The sequence below is a fragment of the Schistocerca cancellata genome, chromosome 6 (assembly GCF_023864275.1).
Source record: "Schistocerca cancellata isolate TAMUIC-IGC-003103 chromosome 6, iqSchCanc2.1, whole genome shotgun sequence".
Lineage (NCBI taxonomy): Eukaryota > Metazoa > Arthropoda > Insecta > Orthoptera > Acrididae > Schistocerca > Schistocerca cancellata.
In genome coordinates, this window is record NC_064631.1 from 111,017,456 (window position 1) to 111,033,718 (window position 16,263).

At 38.9% G+C, this 16,263-nt stretch overlaps 1 protein-coding gene across 2 annotated transcripts in view; it reads left to right on the forward strand.

Annotated features, from left to right (window-relative positions):
- LOC126190815 (interleukin-1 receptor-associated kinase 1-like) overlaps positions 1-16,263 on the forward strand; it is a 177,500-nt gene that overhangs the window by 102,675 nt on the left and 58,562 nt on the right. For both annotated transcript variants that reach the window (XM_049931380.1, XM_049931381.1), the window contains exons 7-9: positions 6,531-6,646; positions 10,290-10,479; positions 12,868-12,930. In XM_049931380.1, coding sequence (XP_049787337.1) covers positions 6,531-6,646; positions 10,290-10,479; positions 12,868-12,930 — 369 coding nt within the window. The remainder of the gene's footprint in view (positions 1-6,530; positions 6,647-10,289; positions 10,480-12,867; positions 12,931-16,263) is intronic.

Consider the following 16,263-nt stretch of genomic DNA (forward strand, 5'->3'; position numbering starts at 1 on the left):
AATCTGCTTTTGAACTGGGCTGTTGGGATAATTATGTCCAGTGAAGGCTGAGGTGAGAGTGGTGGTGTATTGCTGTAAAGTGTCTGCATCTGAACAAATACATTTGCCTCACATGCCAAGGCTGTATGGGAGGGAATGTTTGACATGGACATTTAGTTCTGAAATGGGGAAAGTGATAAGCACTTCAGCTACAGGACTGCCTGTGATCTTACGGCAAGTACTCTGGATCTGTCATTGAGTCGAGAAGCATACTGTGTCTGAGACACACATAAGTAACTTCTGTATCTTCAAAATGTTCCTTGTACAGCGTAAAAGAATAATTGAAAGTGAGGAGAGTAGTAATGACAAAGTAGTGTGTTTTAGACGGAAAGTGATAAATAGAATTTCATGAAGTTCAGACCCCAACACGAAGAAATCATATGCAAGTGAAGGCTTTGATGACATCTTAGAAAAACTTACTGCAGAGAAAGAAGAGGAACTGAACTCTGTGGACAGTTCATTGGACATTATCCAGTGCAACAAATTTGTTAACAGGCAACAGTCATTTCTGTTCTCTAGAAAAGGTGGGTTTCTGAAGGATTGGCCATCTGCTATTACTGCAGGAGAAGTGCTTTTCCTATTAGACAACAAAGTGATTAGCCTTCTAGTCACAAAGACTAATAGATAGCAAAAGCTTTACCAACATGAAATGACTGAGTATGCTCAACTGAACAGATGGAAACCCATCATGCCCAAGGAGATTACAAACTTTGTTGATCTGATGATTTGGATGGGTTAGTACAGAAAACACTTGTTGGATGTTGGTCAGTGGGACCCTCATTACAGCTTTCCATTTCTGCGCAACACAATGTCCCATAATCATTTTGAACTACTGTTAGCAAACTTGCATTTTGCAAATAACTAAACAATAGATAAATGTAGCAGACCTGGAAAAGTTTTATCACTCCTAAACATACTGACAGACATTTATGAAAAAACGTTTTCATCAGGCGAAGATATTGTAGTTGATGAGACAATGGTTTCTTGGAGGGACAACTAAGGTTCGGGCAATACATACTAACAAAATTGCGTACGTATGGCATAAAACTTTCCAAACTGTGCTCCGTTGAAGGGTATACATGGTCTGTAAAAGTGTATTCTGGACAAGACACCAGTGGAAGAAAGCAAGTTAGCGTAGCTGAAAACATACACATTGAACTTGCAGCTAAATTACTAAATGAAGGACGAACTTTGTTTGTAGACAACTTTTACGTGAGCTATGAATTAGCAGTCAAACATCTAAAATTCAAAATGCATATTGCTGGAACTGTATGGTAAAAAAATTATGCCACATTTTGTAATGTTGTACCCACTGAAGACAGGTGAAATGATAGCACATGAAGATGACAAGGGTATTATAGTGCTAAAACAGAGGGATGTTCACGATGTTGCGATGTTATCAACAGAAGATGCACGTATTATAATATCAAGCTCAGATTCTCCGCGCTGTGGTCATCCCATGAAACAGAAACCTTTGTCGATACTGGCATATAATGACAGAAAAGCTGGCACTGACAGAAGCAATTGAATGGTGCCATGTGCCACAACAATATGGAAGGGTCTAACATGGTATCAGAAATCAGCACTACATTTGCTTTTAGGAACAGGTATAGTAAATGTTGATATTGTGTACAGAGGGTCACAAAAACAAAGATAGAAATAAGAAAATTTTGGGAATGTCTTTTTACTGAATGGTTGTCTATGAAAAATGCTATATAACAAGAATGTGTGCTCTATGTTACCAGAAGGAGAGGCAAACTGCCTAATGCCAAGAAGCAAAGTGGGGGGGGGGACTGCAACCTATTGTTCCAGTTGTCCAAACTCACTATATGACATAGTATATCATACCATGTTTCCCTAAATATAAATGAATAAAACATGTAGTATTATCTGTATATTGTTTGTATGTTTATGTTGTATGTCCTACAGTAATGTTTCAGTGCTTTTTCCATTAAATTCCTTTGAAAATTCCTGCTGCAAATCCTATTAATGTGAACAAGAAGGCTGTCACCCATCTGTGGGTGATGAGGCCCCCACAAAAGCACACCAATCTCCCAGATATGGGTGACTTGGTGATGAACGTGTTAATACAAATAATCCAGTAAAATGTTAAGGATCAGTAAAATGATTTACAAAATAAAAACATTGCTCAAATATAGTTTCATTAAGTTCTTTTTTAAATTTATTTTTATGTTCTGACTTTCTGATTTCAGCTGGCAGTGTATTGTAGACCTTAATACTTACATGCCTTTGTGTGCAAATTATTTTTGCACATGTTATATGGAAGACTGTGCTGTTCAGGTGCTGTAGCTGTATCTTGCACCTACTGCCGAGTACATTTAGTCCTTGATGCTATTTGTTGATAATAAGTCAGTTTCAGATGAGCTGTGATTTCCTCAAAACACTTAAATAAGCCCAAAAAAATATGAGATGGTCGCAAATAAAAAAAGTGCTCCAGGAAATGTAGAATTTGTTTCTTTTATTCCAGCTCACAAAAAGCTTGTCCTTGGACTATCAGTTTCGGTCAGTGGCGACATCTTCAGATTTGCAGAAAAAGGGGAAACCAGATACCAGTAATCAACTGACTACGTCTTGTAAATAGGACATTATGACATAATGAAAAGTATTACTTTCACACAGGTAGAATACATGGACCAAAAATGTGATGAAGCATACCTATTTAAAGCATATCCTGATATAATAAAGCCAGAGTGGCTTCGTCAAGGAATAGAAACAAAAGCAGCTAGGCATCATCAAACATAACTAAAACTATGGCACAGACTAGGTCACAGTCGCGGTAGAGTCATCATGTGTATGGTGCTATTGTTTGTGGTGGCATCACAGATTCACTCTGCTATGATGAATGAGTGAAATTACCAGTGGCTAGCTGTAAAAGGATGGTTGTGTCTCATGCAAGTGTTAATAAATGTTGTCTGTTATTAACTAAGTATCTATCTGTGGAAGATTACTATCATACTAAGTATCCCATAGTGATGATCCCATAAAAAAGAAGAGAGACAAAGCATACAAGATATTGCAAATGTATATTTTCGACACAAGTACTGGAAACAGAAATCAAAACGGAACAGAACTTACTTTTTTATTCAGGATCACCTCCTACAATTATTAATTTATTGCAAAATGTAACAACAGATAAAAACTCACATGATATGGGTATGTACACTCGACACAGAAATGTTAAGCTTCCTGCATTCTGGCCGATGTGACTGTGGCTCTGGTTCATGCAGGCTGAATTTATATTTCAGCAGCACAAGGTGTCAAATAACACAGATAAGTTTAAGTTAGTGGTTTCACGTCTGGACTTAGAAGTGGTAGCAGAAATAGAAGAAATATTGCCACGGTGAAGTTATGCTGTGCCAAAAGAATCTCTCAAACAGTGTTGCACATTGTCACCAGAGTTGTGAATACAAACAATTTTCACAGCTGACAAGATTGGCAACAAGTGTGCATCATAATTCCTCAAGCATTTAATTTCATTAGCTGACCCCGAAATTCTGCATGAACAGGCTTTACATGTACTATCTCTTCACAAGCTGCCAGTCAATGTCCACTCCACCATTGTAGCACAGACTATTTTACTATTGCAAGTCTTAGTGAAAAAGGCATATACTGTCACAAACAGTGCAAAAATCAACAACAGCCAAGACAGTGGCTCTGAAATGCGCATAGTTATGGAACCTGATGACACTGACACTGGAACATGCAGGAATACTTCCCAACAGCAGCATGTACCTCTTGAACTCACCACAGAACAGCTGATGGCACAAGTGGCAAAACTCAGTGTGCAAGTAGTGACACACTGACAACTACAAAGTCGCAACTGGAAAAAAATGAAACGATGCTACTCGACAGAGCAATGGTGCTGGTATGACAGGTAGAAGTTGGAAGTCAGGTGCAATTCTAACTGGAATTGCACCTGACTTCAAACTTCTACCTGATGTAGCCCCACCTGTGATTGCAGATGTGCTTGATCCTATAATCAGTGCAAAAATTTTACATAACTTTCAACTCATACTCATCCTTTGTGCATGTATCCACAGTAAAGATCTTTCCTGCCATGTGTTCTGCATTGAGTCAAGTTCAGTTTGATGTACCCATGACCTCCTGCACACAGGTGTCCAGTCATTCTGTAATGTCATCCATGCCAGGTATTATGATTCAGTTTTGTACCTGCAGCTATGTGGAGCACACACACGGGCATCACAGAAGAAGGATTCTGTGAGCCATAAAGATTCGTGTGCCACTGGCAGTACCGCAGCACTGTCAGAGGAAGAGCTTTTTGTAACATGCTTCTGGGCTTTCCATCACTTACCAAACCCATCAGAGCCACAGGAAATGTGCACACACTGTTCAGCATTATAATTGAAGTGACATAGTAGCAGTAGCCCTTATCCGCAACAGCCATCTTCATGAGAACTGGCAGACAAGTCTATTACAAGCTGTCCTCCATATAAGGGGGCAAATGGTTTCAAAAAAAAGTGGGGTTGATGTGGCTTCATCATGGATTTACTTCATCACATTTAATGAGTGGAGTTAGAATCATTGCTTGAGTTGGCATGGTTTCATTTTTTTTGTATTCTCTTTACAGTTGTGTCTCGTGCAAGTGTTAATGTATGTTATCGGTTGTTAACCAAGCAGCTATTTATGGGGAAGTTCAATTCTTCAATTCTTGTACAACAACAAAAAACCAACTATCTATGGTGATATAAAGAGGTATCCAGTTTAGATAGGCACTGAGAGTTTGTAACAACACACACACCAATAGGTTCAAATAGAGACTGGAGGTGGGGATGGGAGGGGGGTTGGAGGTTGTAAATGGATTCACTTTAATTTTCCTTGGTCCTGACTGGTCTTTGTGGCACACTGGTGTAGACACTGGGCTCACAGCTCATGTTTATATCTTCCTGTCCATATTTAGGTCTTCTGTGGTTTCCAAAATTGCTTAATACAAGTATGGGGTTGGTGCCTGTGAAAATCACACAGCAGATTTACTGCCCATCATTGCCCATTGGCGTTTTGAGTTTATGTTGCATCTCTAATGGTGTCATAATCAGTGGAATATTAAATTCTAATTTTCTCTCTTCCCCTCCCTGGCCCTGCTTCATATTCATTCATATACATTCAAGAAGGGAAAATGTTTCATATGATACAAGACTTTTTTCTCCTAACACAAACACAGGGGAATGGTTTAGCATTCTGCTGGATATCAGAGCTTGATCTAGAGAAACTAACAAATGGGCTTGATGGGCAATAAGCTGGAGTTGTTCAAATTAACTGGCTCGGCTCCATGTGAGACACTGTCCTCTAACCTATGGCTTTCTATTCCATTGAGAGGGCCCATTGGTTTGATAATGTTCTACTCCTTTGTTGGAGTTGATTTCAGTGGTATTTATAATTATTTTTATCATAATAGTAATGAGGAAATCACACATACCATCCAGCAGATGGTTCATGTATTCTTTCTTCATTTTTCAAGCTGTGCCCTAGTGACTGCCACATCCTTTTTCTATTTAAAATGTGTATCACAAAGTTTGGCAGTATATTCATCAAAGTGTTGCAGCTTTCTCTTAACCCTCTTAATTTTCATCAAGTGGATTCTCTGTAAATGTAGTAAAGTTAGCACTTTGCTTGGATATATTTAGTCTTGTTATTGTTCAACTGCTCATTTTACATTATTTCATAAATTTTCTTCATGAAGTGTTAGCTCAACAATTAACCCTCACTTGTAATATAAGCCATGAAGTAGACCCAACAGCTCCTAAGAATTTGCATCAAATTAAATTATATTTGTAGGTAGGCATGAAATACATGATCTTACAGTGCTAAGAAATTGAGATATTCTAACTGCATGATATAGCTCTAATCACTGACATCAAATGTTAAAACTTACAGGTTAAGGAAGAGACTTGTGTGCCATTAGTCTTCCACCTGACTTAATGTGGTGTATAAATATATCTTGCACTCGGGACTGTTTACCTCTATGCATCTATTACAGTGAACACTCATAATAATGCACAACATTCAAAGAACAATAAATTTAGAACCAGGAAAAGAAAGAATTTAAATATAAATTGTTCGTTTATCTTGTGTCAAATCAACTTTTTCTTCCTCTCGAAAATGTACTGCAATAAAATGTTTTATCAGTTGAATTATCATTATGTTAACTGACTGTACTATTATGTATGTTGTTATTTCTGTTGCAGTTTGTGTGTGTGTGTGTGTGTGTGTGTGTGTGTGTGTGTGAGAGAGAGAGAGAGAGAGAGAGAGAGAGAGAGAGAGAGAGAGAGAATGTATGCATATATACATGTACGTATGTAGAGTGCTGAAGTTACTGAAGATGATATATGGAAAAGAGCATCCTTTATCAATTTTATATAATTATTCCAACAATAATTAGTTGTTATTGCACACCAGATATACTGAAAAAGAATTTTGACACCATTTATGGTAACTGGTGCTATATTTTGTAGAATGGCACTCCTCCACTGTCATGGGATCAGCGTCACAATATTGCTGAAGGGACGGCAAGAGGTCTTCAGTTCTTGCACAACAACAAAAAACCATTTATCCATGGTGATATAAAGAGGTACGTACTCATCTTTTGATAATAAGAAATTAAATTCCAAACAGTTAATGTGAGAATGTCATTATTACATTACTTATAGAAATCTCAGAGTTGAATATCCTAAACAATTTTTTTACAGAATAACATTTAACTCTGCTGTGGCTTCTGCCTATGGCCGTAAGTTTCTGATTTACTAACTAAATTACTCAGTAATCTGTAGTAGTAGAGTAGCAGTTGCGTGTTATCATTGAATAAACGTTTTTTATGAGACAGAATGTTTGAATAACCTTTTATTTTAAGCCTTGGAGAGGTAAGGAAACCACCCCTTATTCAGTCCCTTGAAATGTAGTTTTCATTGATACTTACTGTTGTACTTTTAGTTCATCTTGAGTTTGAGTTTATTAATGCCTGATAATCTCTTAAGGTCTTCCTACTGCCAGTTGCTGGTAGCAATGATCATGTTTGATGATAGTTACAAATTTTTGCATGCTTAATTAATACTTGGTATATCATTTGTGCTTTGCAGTTTGTTTATTATGCCCTTTCGGTATACTGTATAGTCAGAATACTGTGACACCCCTGTCATTTGGAAATGAGCTCATCAATCCCTTGTAGAGGGTACTGTAAATTACATTTAATGAAAGGCATGTAACATGTCATGTATCCAAATATTGGGAAAAGAAGTTGATTAGTACTGCATTGACAAAGGAGGAACTGTAATCACCATGCAGTTGAGAAGTAGTATTGTGGAAGTGGCGAAGCTTTTCAGGTCTTTGCTTGTAGTTCTCATTACCATAAACTGAAGGTGGACAAATTGTGATCAGAACAGCAGTAACCAGCAAGATATGGAGGACTTTGCTTCTTCTAAGAATGTGGATGCAAGAAATTTACCTGATCTTTAATGAAGTTAGCAGAAACATGTGTTGCTGTTGGTAACAGAATACAATCTTAAAAGTAAAACACAAGTGTTCAGCAGGTGTGCAGTGTGTTTGCTCTTATTAAAGCAACAATAGTAGTTTAGATTTCACTGGCCATTGTAAGATAATGATTGGACTTTTGACCAATGGAAACAAGTTGATTAATCAGGAAAATGATGCTTTGTGTATGCACAGCCATGGTCTGAAAAACAAAATGCAGAATAGTTTCTGCCCAGCACTTGCACAATCTAATTGTGTATGATCTGCAGTGTAAGTATTTCATTATTATAAACATTCACATATACCTCCCTGGTACTGGGGTGGATGCAGAAGACATCAAGATAGCCAAAAAATACATAAATATTATTGGTCAAACAATGGAAAATCCAGGATGGAATGTAACAATATGAGAGAAGGAAAGTTGCTACTCACCATATAGCAGAGGTGCCGAGTCACGATAGGCACAATAAAAAGATTCACACAATCATAGCTTTCGGCTATTAAAGCCTTTGTCAGCAGTAGACACACATACAAACGCGCGCGCACACACACACACACACACACACACACACACACACACACACACACACACACGCAAGTGCAACTTGCACACATGTCTGCAGTCTGAGAGAGCTGAAACTACACTGAGAGCAGCAGCACCAGTGCATGATGGGAGTCGCGACTGGGTGGGGGTAAGGAGAAGTCTGGGGCGGGGCGGGGAGGGGAGGGATAGTATGGTGGGAGTGGCAGACAGTGGAGTGTTGCAGCTTAGACGGAGGGTAGGTGAGAATGTGTGGAGGGGGGAGGGGGTAAGTAGTGGTAAGGAGAAAAATAAAAATAAAACAAATTAAAAGACTGGGTGTGGTGGTGAAATGATGGCTGTGTAGTGCTGGAATTAAGCCTATACCTTCAAACTGATCACGCTCCCTGTGTCACTTCCCGTATTTTTGCGTGTTATCTCTCGCAGTTTTCGGGTGCCACACGATCTTACGTATCTAACTACAAACTAACTACAAACACCCCCCCCCCTCGCCCCCCACACACACTTTCTCCGTTCTATCCCTGTTCGTATCAACTAAATCCACCTCATCCAGTCACATCTGCCATCCCCCTTCTCTACGCTTACCCACCCTCAAACCTGCTACCCACAGTAATATACATACATTTATTAATGATTAGTTATTCTCTACTTTGACCTTTGTGACTTCTCGCCAATTTTAGTGAGTTTTCACCTTCCACTATTGTCGTCTTCCTCAGACTTCATCTCTTGTTTTTCCCCCTGTGCATCCATTTCGCCCTTTTAGTACTTTTCACACATATTTGGGTGTAGGAACAGATGATTTTCTGACTGAATCTGCTCTCTGTTTTATCTCCCTAGAGGAGTATTATATATCTTTTTAATATTCTGTATTGTATTTGGCCTGGTATCTAAGTTACTAGATGGAAGATTTTAATGGATTGTCAGGGTGGCTAGACCTTCATTGTTTTTCTCTGGTATTTATCCAGCATTCCATCGTGTTCTGTGAGTCTCGTCATGGACAAAATGTGTCAGAAATGTGAAATGAATGTAGGCAGGTACATATTAAGAAAGGAAGATGCTCTCAGAAGATAACCTTGTACACATCATTAAAAATTTCTATCACTAAACCCCTGTGCACTACTTATGTTTAAAGAGACCAAAATAAGCACAATAAAATTAGCAGAAGAGTTGCTGCTTAATGAAGAAAAGGCAACATTTAAACTCCCAAGATCTTCCCTTCCCCCCCCCCCCCCCCCCTCTCTCTCTCTCTCTCTCTCTCTCTCTCTCTCTCTCTCTCTCTCTCTCTCTCTCTCTCTCTCTCACACACACACACACACACACACACACACACACACACATATTCACTCACACACTCATACGTTTAGCTCTCATCTTTAGGTGTATGCTATGTTTCTGGTTTCTGATTGCTCATACTTTGTAGCACTTTGTAATTTGAGTCTTCGCTGTTAATATATTAGTTAATTTTGAAGTATTTACTGGAAAGTTTTATTTTTATTTTTAAAAGGTTTGTACTAAAACACCTGTCCTTTTCTTTGCTGCTTGTGAACCTTGACATTTCTTTTTTCCTTATCTTCTTTTGAGAATGAATTAAGAACGCACAACCAAAACCTAAATCTTCATCTTTATACTCTAACTTCTTTTCTTTATAATGTTCACATGCTGCTCAATAATGTTGATCAGTTAATTAGATAAATAAAGTTATTTGGATATGCAGAGAGTAATACAGAAAAAGTGATAAGTTTTAAGTATCAGAAGTACCATCATTTTTAAATGTAAAGGAAAGACTTGGAAGACAATAGACTTTAGTATTAAATGTAAAATCATCCTTGAGCTCAGTTCAGGAGAGACACAGCAGAATAGGGCTAGTTATTGCTGGTCTTATCTTGTTTCTCTAGTGACTGAGAGTACTGGATGACTTTCGTATATTATCCCTGTGTAGTCCCATTTCTTCCAACTCTAAACTTTCTTTTGTGAGGTGAAGAAACCTTTGCTTCTGAATTCCAACATTTTTACAACCTATAATTCATGTCTTATTTTTGTAACTACCTAATATTTTGCGATAAATATGTAATATTTGGAGGTATTGTGAAATTAATTCAAAAAGTTAATTGAATTATTTTTTAACTTTCTGTGCAACAGAGTACGATTCAAAATCTACACACAGAAAAGTGTGTTGTGTTTTTATAACTTTCTGTTATGTGTTCAGTGCCAACATACTACTGGATACCAACTTTGAACCGAGGATTGGTGATTTTGGGCTTGCACGTGATGGTCCACAGGGTCATTACACTCATATGAAAGTGAGCCGAGTCCATGGTACCCGCCCTTATCTGCCTGATGAATTCCTGCGTTCAAAACAAATTTCCACAAAGGTTGATACATACAGTTTTGGAATTGTGAGTATTCAGCCACATTGTTTTAATTTAACGTCTTACATTTTGTTGAATAATGTACTTTCTCTGTGAACTTATTTTACTCCTCCTCCTCCCCCCTCCCCACTCTCCCTCTGCCTCCACACCCCCCCCCCCCCACCCACCCTTCCCCCCATTTTTGGGTAATGTAGCAGACATTTGGAAGCATCAGCTGATGACACTGTGTCCGTTGTATTTGTAGTATCAGTGATGTGAGGGTGTTATTTATCTAACATATAAGTTATTTTCCAATAAAATGATAATGTCATTCACAGAGTTTACAAGGTAAACCTAAATGCCAAATGAAAGAAGGAAGGAAGAAAGGTTAGCATTTAATGTCGCATCAAGGATTAGACCATTAGAGATGGAGCACAAGCTTTGATTGGTGAAGAAATTAACCTTTGATGTGGTTTTCAAGTAAAGTATACAGTCAGTGAGAATTGACTATTGTAGCACATAAATAATATTTTCAAGGTTACATAAAACCTCTTTTCATTCCATAGTTACAGAACTGACTTTTTTGTGTGTATGAATTTGGAAAAAAAATTGTCAGTAACATTATTTCTTAAGTAATATGCTCCTGAACACTTAACTTCAGTGTAATGGTACTGTAATGGTGACTGCTGGAAAGGAACTGCAATAGAAACCACATTTCATAATTAATATGCTCGTGAACACTCAACTTTAGTTTAACAGTACATTAATGATGGTTGCCGGAAAGGAACTGCAATAGAAACCTTTGCAGTGGTGTTTGGAAGTGGCAGTCTAACGTTTTTGACGATGTGTTAGTGTTGAAGTAGGTGTTCAAATGTATTTTTGTATGTATGCAGATGTGTGTTTGTGTGGTCTGATTCTTTGGCCTTCTTATCTAAAGATAAGATGTAGGTTATTAGAAACCACAGAAACAGGGAAGGACTTCAACATTAGAAGTTTGTGAATATGGAAAGAGGCAGAAAATAGATAGCCTCAAATGAGAAGTAAGAAAGGGGGAAAAAAAAAATAGATATGGTTGGTAAGATCGAAGAAGAGAAAGAAGATAGCCCCAAAGACAGGAAACCCTTCCCACCCCCCTTCCCCAGGATCCCTACCCCTCAGGCACTTGAGTGAGATGCCACAGGAGCTTTGGTGTTAAATCATCGGATGTTGGTTTCCGCATCTGCATCCCTGCGGTGTGTGTGAGAGCTGTGCACTCCCCGCACCAGATCTTCTTAATCGAAGTGTTCTAGGCATGTTACATCTTAGAGAAACACACTGGAATCTTCTTCTCTATTTCTCAATTCAAAATTTTGCTGCTTTAAATACTTGAGCATGTTCCGTTGTCTCGGCGTAAATTCTTTGTCGTATTTGGTTTAGTTGCTATGGCAACATACAACAGCTTCTTTCCTCATTTTTTGGTCTTACAATTTCTGTTTTTTCAGTCCTGTCACGGTTGCGATGTTCTAACATTTTTGACGATGTGTGAGTGTGTTGAAGTGTGCAAACTTCCCACCTCACTTAACGAGATGACTTACTTGTTATCTCCAGCCAATATTCTTTGCTGCCTTCTGGAATCTCTTTAAACTTCTTCTCCAAACAGTGATGCTAGGTACTGGAATTTTGAAAATTCTCCCTCTACTTGTGAAATAAGTAAATACTCGAAGGTTACTTCTCATCAACGAATGCCATATTAAAACTTCATACAGAACATAATTCTCACTTCTCACATAACCATCAGACTTCTTGTAAGTCACTGGTATCTTCTCACATCAAAAACAAAGTTAATCACATTTTCAAATGAGTTGGCTTAATAACCATGACTGTAACACAGGATTCATAAAATACGTCTTGCCTCTAGCAAGGCTGGAATAAGAGTCTTTTGTAAGAGTTCTTTCTCCTCTGTTCTTTTTTTCACTAACAATAGCCACTACCACTATTATCACAGAGTTACATAAATACTTCATGGTCCTCTCATACACACTTTCACTAAAACTTCCATGGATTGCCCAATAGGTACTTGTTGGTGCCGTTCGACCGCCACATCTACATTCTTCCTGCGACTGAATTTAAACCTGCACACACAGTCATGTGAGGTGCAGTAGGTAGGATTCTATCATCCCACACTCACAACTAAAATATCGTGTGTTCGAGATGGTAGAAGGCCAAGTGGTTCTAGAATTTACACCAAAATTCTCGATTCACTAAAACAGTTTTCAAACAATTTCCATACATCTTTTGCAGACAGTTTGTTGTAGGAGATATTTTTGACAAGTTTTTATATAATTAGGCTTAAATAACAGCTGCTATAGTGAAATACATTTTGTCTAATGAAGTAAAGATAACAAACAAATAAATGTACATGTTCTCTGTAAGATGATGATTTGTTCTGCTCTGCAGGTTCTCTTTGAGCTGGCTACTGGTCAAAGAGCATACGATGAGTCGAGGCAGAAAAAATTTTTGGTAAGTGTGTGTAATTTGATTAATTCTGGGAATTGTAACTTAGTGAAGAATCAGTAGAAGGGTCTGTCCATTACATAATTATCTGAATCAATACCAACAACAACATCAACTAAGTCATCGTTATCATCATCATCATTATAATCCTAATAATAATATCTGTTAGCTAAACATATATGCAATTTTGATTATTTTTGTGATGAATGATAACATTTTACCATTTTTTTTCTTGAAAATGTGGATACCAATTTCTGCTACTGAGAAGACTATTGTGGCAAAACTAGATTGCAATTGAAAGATTTCCTGATGGTTTCATTTCTTCTATTCCTTCCTAGTTTTCTCTTTTTTTCTTTATGCTGAAATAAGTTGTTTCTTATTCTACAAACTGCATAAACCTGCCATGAATTCTCCCCCATTTTCCTTTCATTACTAAATGTATACAAGAACTGCATTTAGAGTACTCTGACTTTTGAAAAATTCAGATTGCTTAAGTACTCCTTTTTTATGTGTTCCTGTTTGTCTATAAATAATTCAGTGCAACTATTTAGATGCACAGGACATAAAAAAGGATAAAAACCATTAATTCCTTTAAGTTTTGGTTGGATGTTTCAGGATAGCTATATTTAGAAAACAATGTACTTGTTATTGTTCATTTGATTTTTAACAAAAAAATTAACATAATGAGCAACATGTTATTGTATAATCAATAACCATATAGTTGAGATGCAAGTAGTGAGTGGACATATAAATTAGAACTAAAGTAATGACTAATAAAAACCAACTCAGCTGTGATATTCCACATTTATTGTGTTACGACACATCTTCAGGTTGCTGAACTATGCCTAAGTCATAAACACGGCAATCAGAAGGTGTTCAGCGACCGAAACTGATTGTAACTCAATAAATGTGTAATAATACAGCTCTCGTGTTTTTATTAATCATTAATGTTGTCAGCTGTGGTGCTCAAGATTGACTAGAATAATGTTTACAATACTGTGAAGAGGATAGGTTACTACTCCTCATAAAGATGATACACTGAGTTGCAGAGAGGCACAGCAAAAAGATGGTTACACATTGAGCGTGCAGCCAAAGCTTTCTTCACAGAGGAAGCACACACACACATTTACACAAGCCACAAGCAGGCACATCTTCCACACACATTATCACTATCTCCAGCTGCTTCAGCCAGAATGTTACTGCATTGAATGGGAGTAGCATTCTGGAGTGGGTCATTGGATCATTGGAGATTGGAGGAGGTGGGGGGGGGGGGGGGTGGTAGCAGTGTACAGGTGGTGGGAAAGAAATGAGTGCTGCCTGAGGTAGAGTGTACTGGGACTAGATGGTGGCAAAACAAGGGTCACAGATGCAGCATTAGGAGGCTATGGGGGAGGGAAGGGGGCCGGGAAAGCGGTAGCGGAAAAGGAGAGGAGGAGAGAAGGGAAAAGATCAGTGGTTGCATTTGCAGAGAGCAGCACACAATAAGGGTGAGGGGAAGTGAATTGGGAGCAGGTGATAGTACAGAAAGGGGGGGAAACTATCGGGTGGTGGGAATGGGGACAGTAGGTTACCATAGGTTGAGCCGTGATAATTTCAGGAATGGAAAATGTATTGTAAGTGTAACTCCCATCTGTGTGGTTCAGGAAAGCTGGTGGTGGTAGGGGGGGGGGGGGGGGGGGATCCAGATTGCGTGGATTGTGAAGTAGCCATGTTATGCTCAGCTGCATGTTGTGGCACAGGATGGTCCACTTTCTTCTTGGCCACAATTTGGTGGTGGCCATCCATCCTGGTGGACAGGTGGTTGGTATACCAATATAAAAACCTGTGCAGTATTTGCAGCAGAACTGGTATATGACATGGCTGCTTTCACAAGTGCCCCTGCCTCAGATAGGCTTGGATAAGCCCATTACAGGACTGGAACAGGAAGTGTTGGGTGGGTGGATTGAGCTGGTATTGCATCTGTGTCTCCCACAGGGGTATAATCCCTGTGGCAAGGAGTTTGGATTTGGAGTGGCATAGTGATGGACAAGGATGTTGTGAGAAGGAGTTCCAGGTCATGAAGATAGATAATCAAAGCCCTGATGAAGGACGTTGGAGTCTGTTGCACTTCTGGGGTGGGATCACTCTGGCAGAGTTTATAAGTGGAGTAGTCAGACATTTGGCAGAGGACTTCCACCTGACAGTCACTGTGATTTGTATCAACAGTGGTGGAACCGTTGTCTGCAGGTAGGGTAATTAGTTTGGGATACGTTTTGTTGCCTCCCCCCATGAACCATGGACCTTGCCGTTGGTGGGGAGGCTTGCGTGCCTCAACGATACATATAGCCGTACCGTAGGTGCAACCACAACGAAGGGGTATCTGTTGGGAGGCCAGACAAACGTGTGGTTCCTGAAGAGGGGAAGCAGCCTTTTCAGTAGTTGCAGGGGCAACAGTCTGGATGATTGACTGATCTGGCCTTGTAACACTAACCAAAACGGCCTTGCTGTGCTGGTACTGCGAACGGCTGAAAGCAAGGGGAAACTACAGCCGTAATTTCTCCCGAGGGCATGCAGCTTTACTGTATGGTTAAATGATGATGGGGTTCTCTTGGGTAAAATATTCCGGAGGTAAATTAGTCCCCCATTCGGATCTCCGGGCGGGGACTACTCAGGAGGACGTCGTTATCAGGAGAAAGAAAACTGGCATTCTACGGATCGGAGCGTGGAATGTCAGATCCCTTAATTGGAAAGGTAGGTTAGAAAATTTAAAAAGGGAAATGGATAGGTTAAAGTTAGACATAGTGGGAATTAGTGAAGTTCGGTGGCAGGAGGAACAAGACTTCTGGTCCGGTGAATACAGTGTTATAAATACAAAATCAAATAGGGGTAACGCAGGAGTAGGTTTAATAATGAATAAAAAAATAGGAGTGCGGGTAAGCTACTACAAACAGCATAGTGAACGCATTATAGTGGTCAAGATAGACACGAAGCCCATGCCTACTACAGTAGTACAAGTTTATATGCCAACTAGCTCTGCAGATGACAAAGAAATTGCAGAAATGTATGATGAGATAAAAGGAATAATCCAGGTAGTGAAGGGAGATGAAAATTTAATAGTCATGGGTGACTGGAATTCGACAGTAGGGAAAGGGAGAGAAGGAAACATAGTAGGTGAATATGGCTTGGGGCTAAGAAATGAAAGAGGAAGCCGCCTGGTAGAAGTTTGCACAGAGCATAACTTAATCATAGCTAACACTTGGTTCAAGAATCATAAAAGAAGGTTGTATACATGGAAGAATCCTTGAGACACTAAAAGGTATCAGATAGATTATATAATGGTAAGACAGAGATTTAGGATCC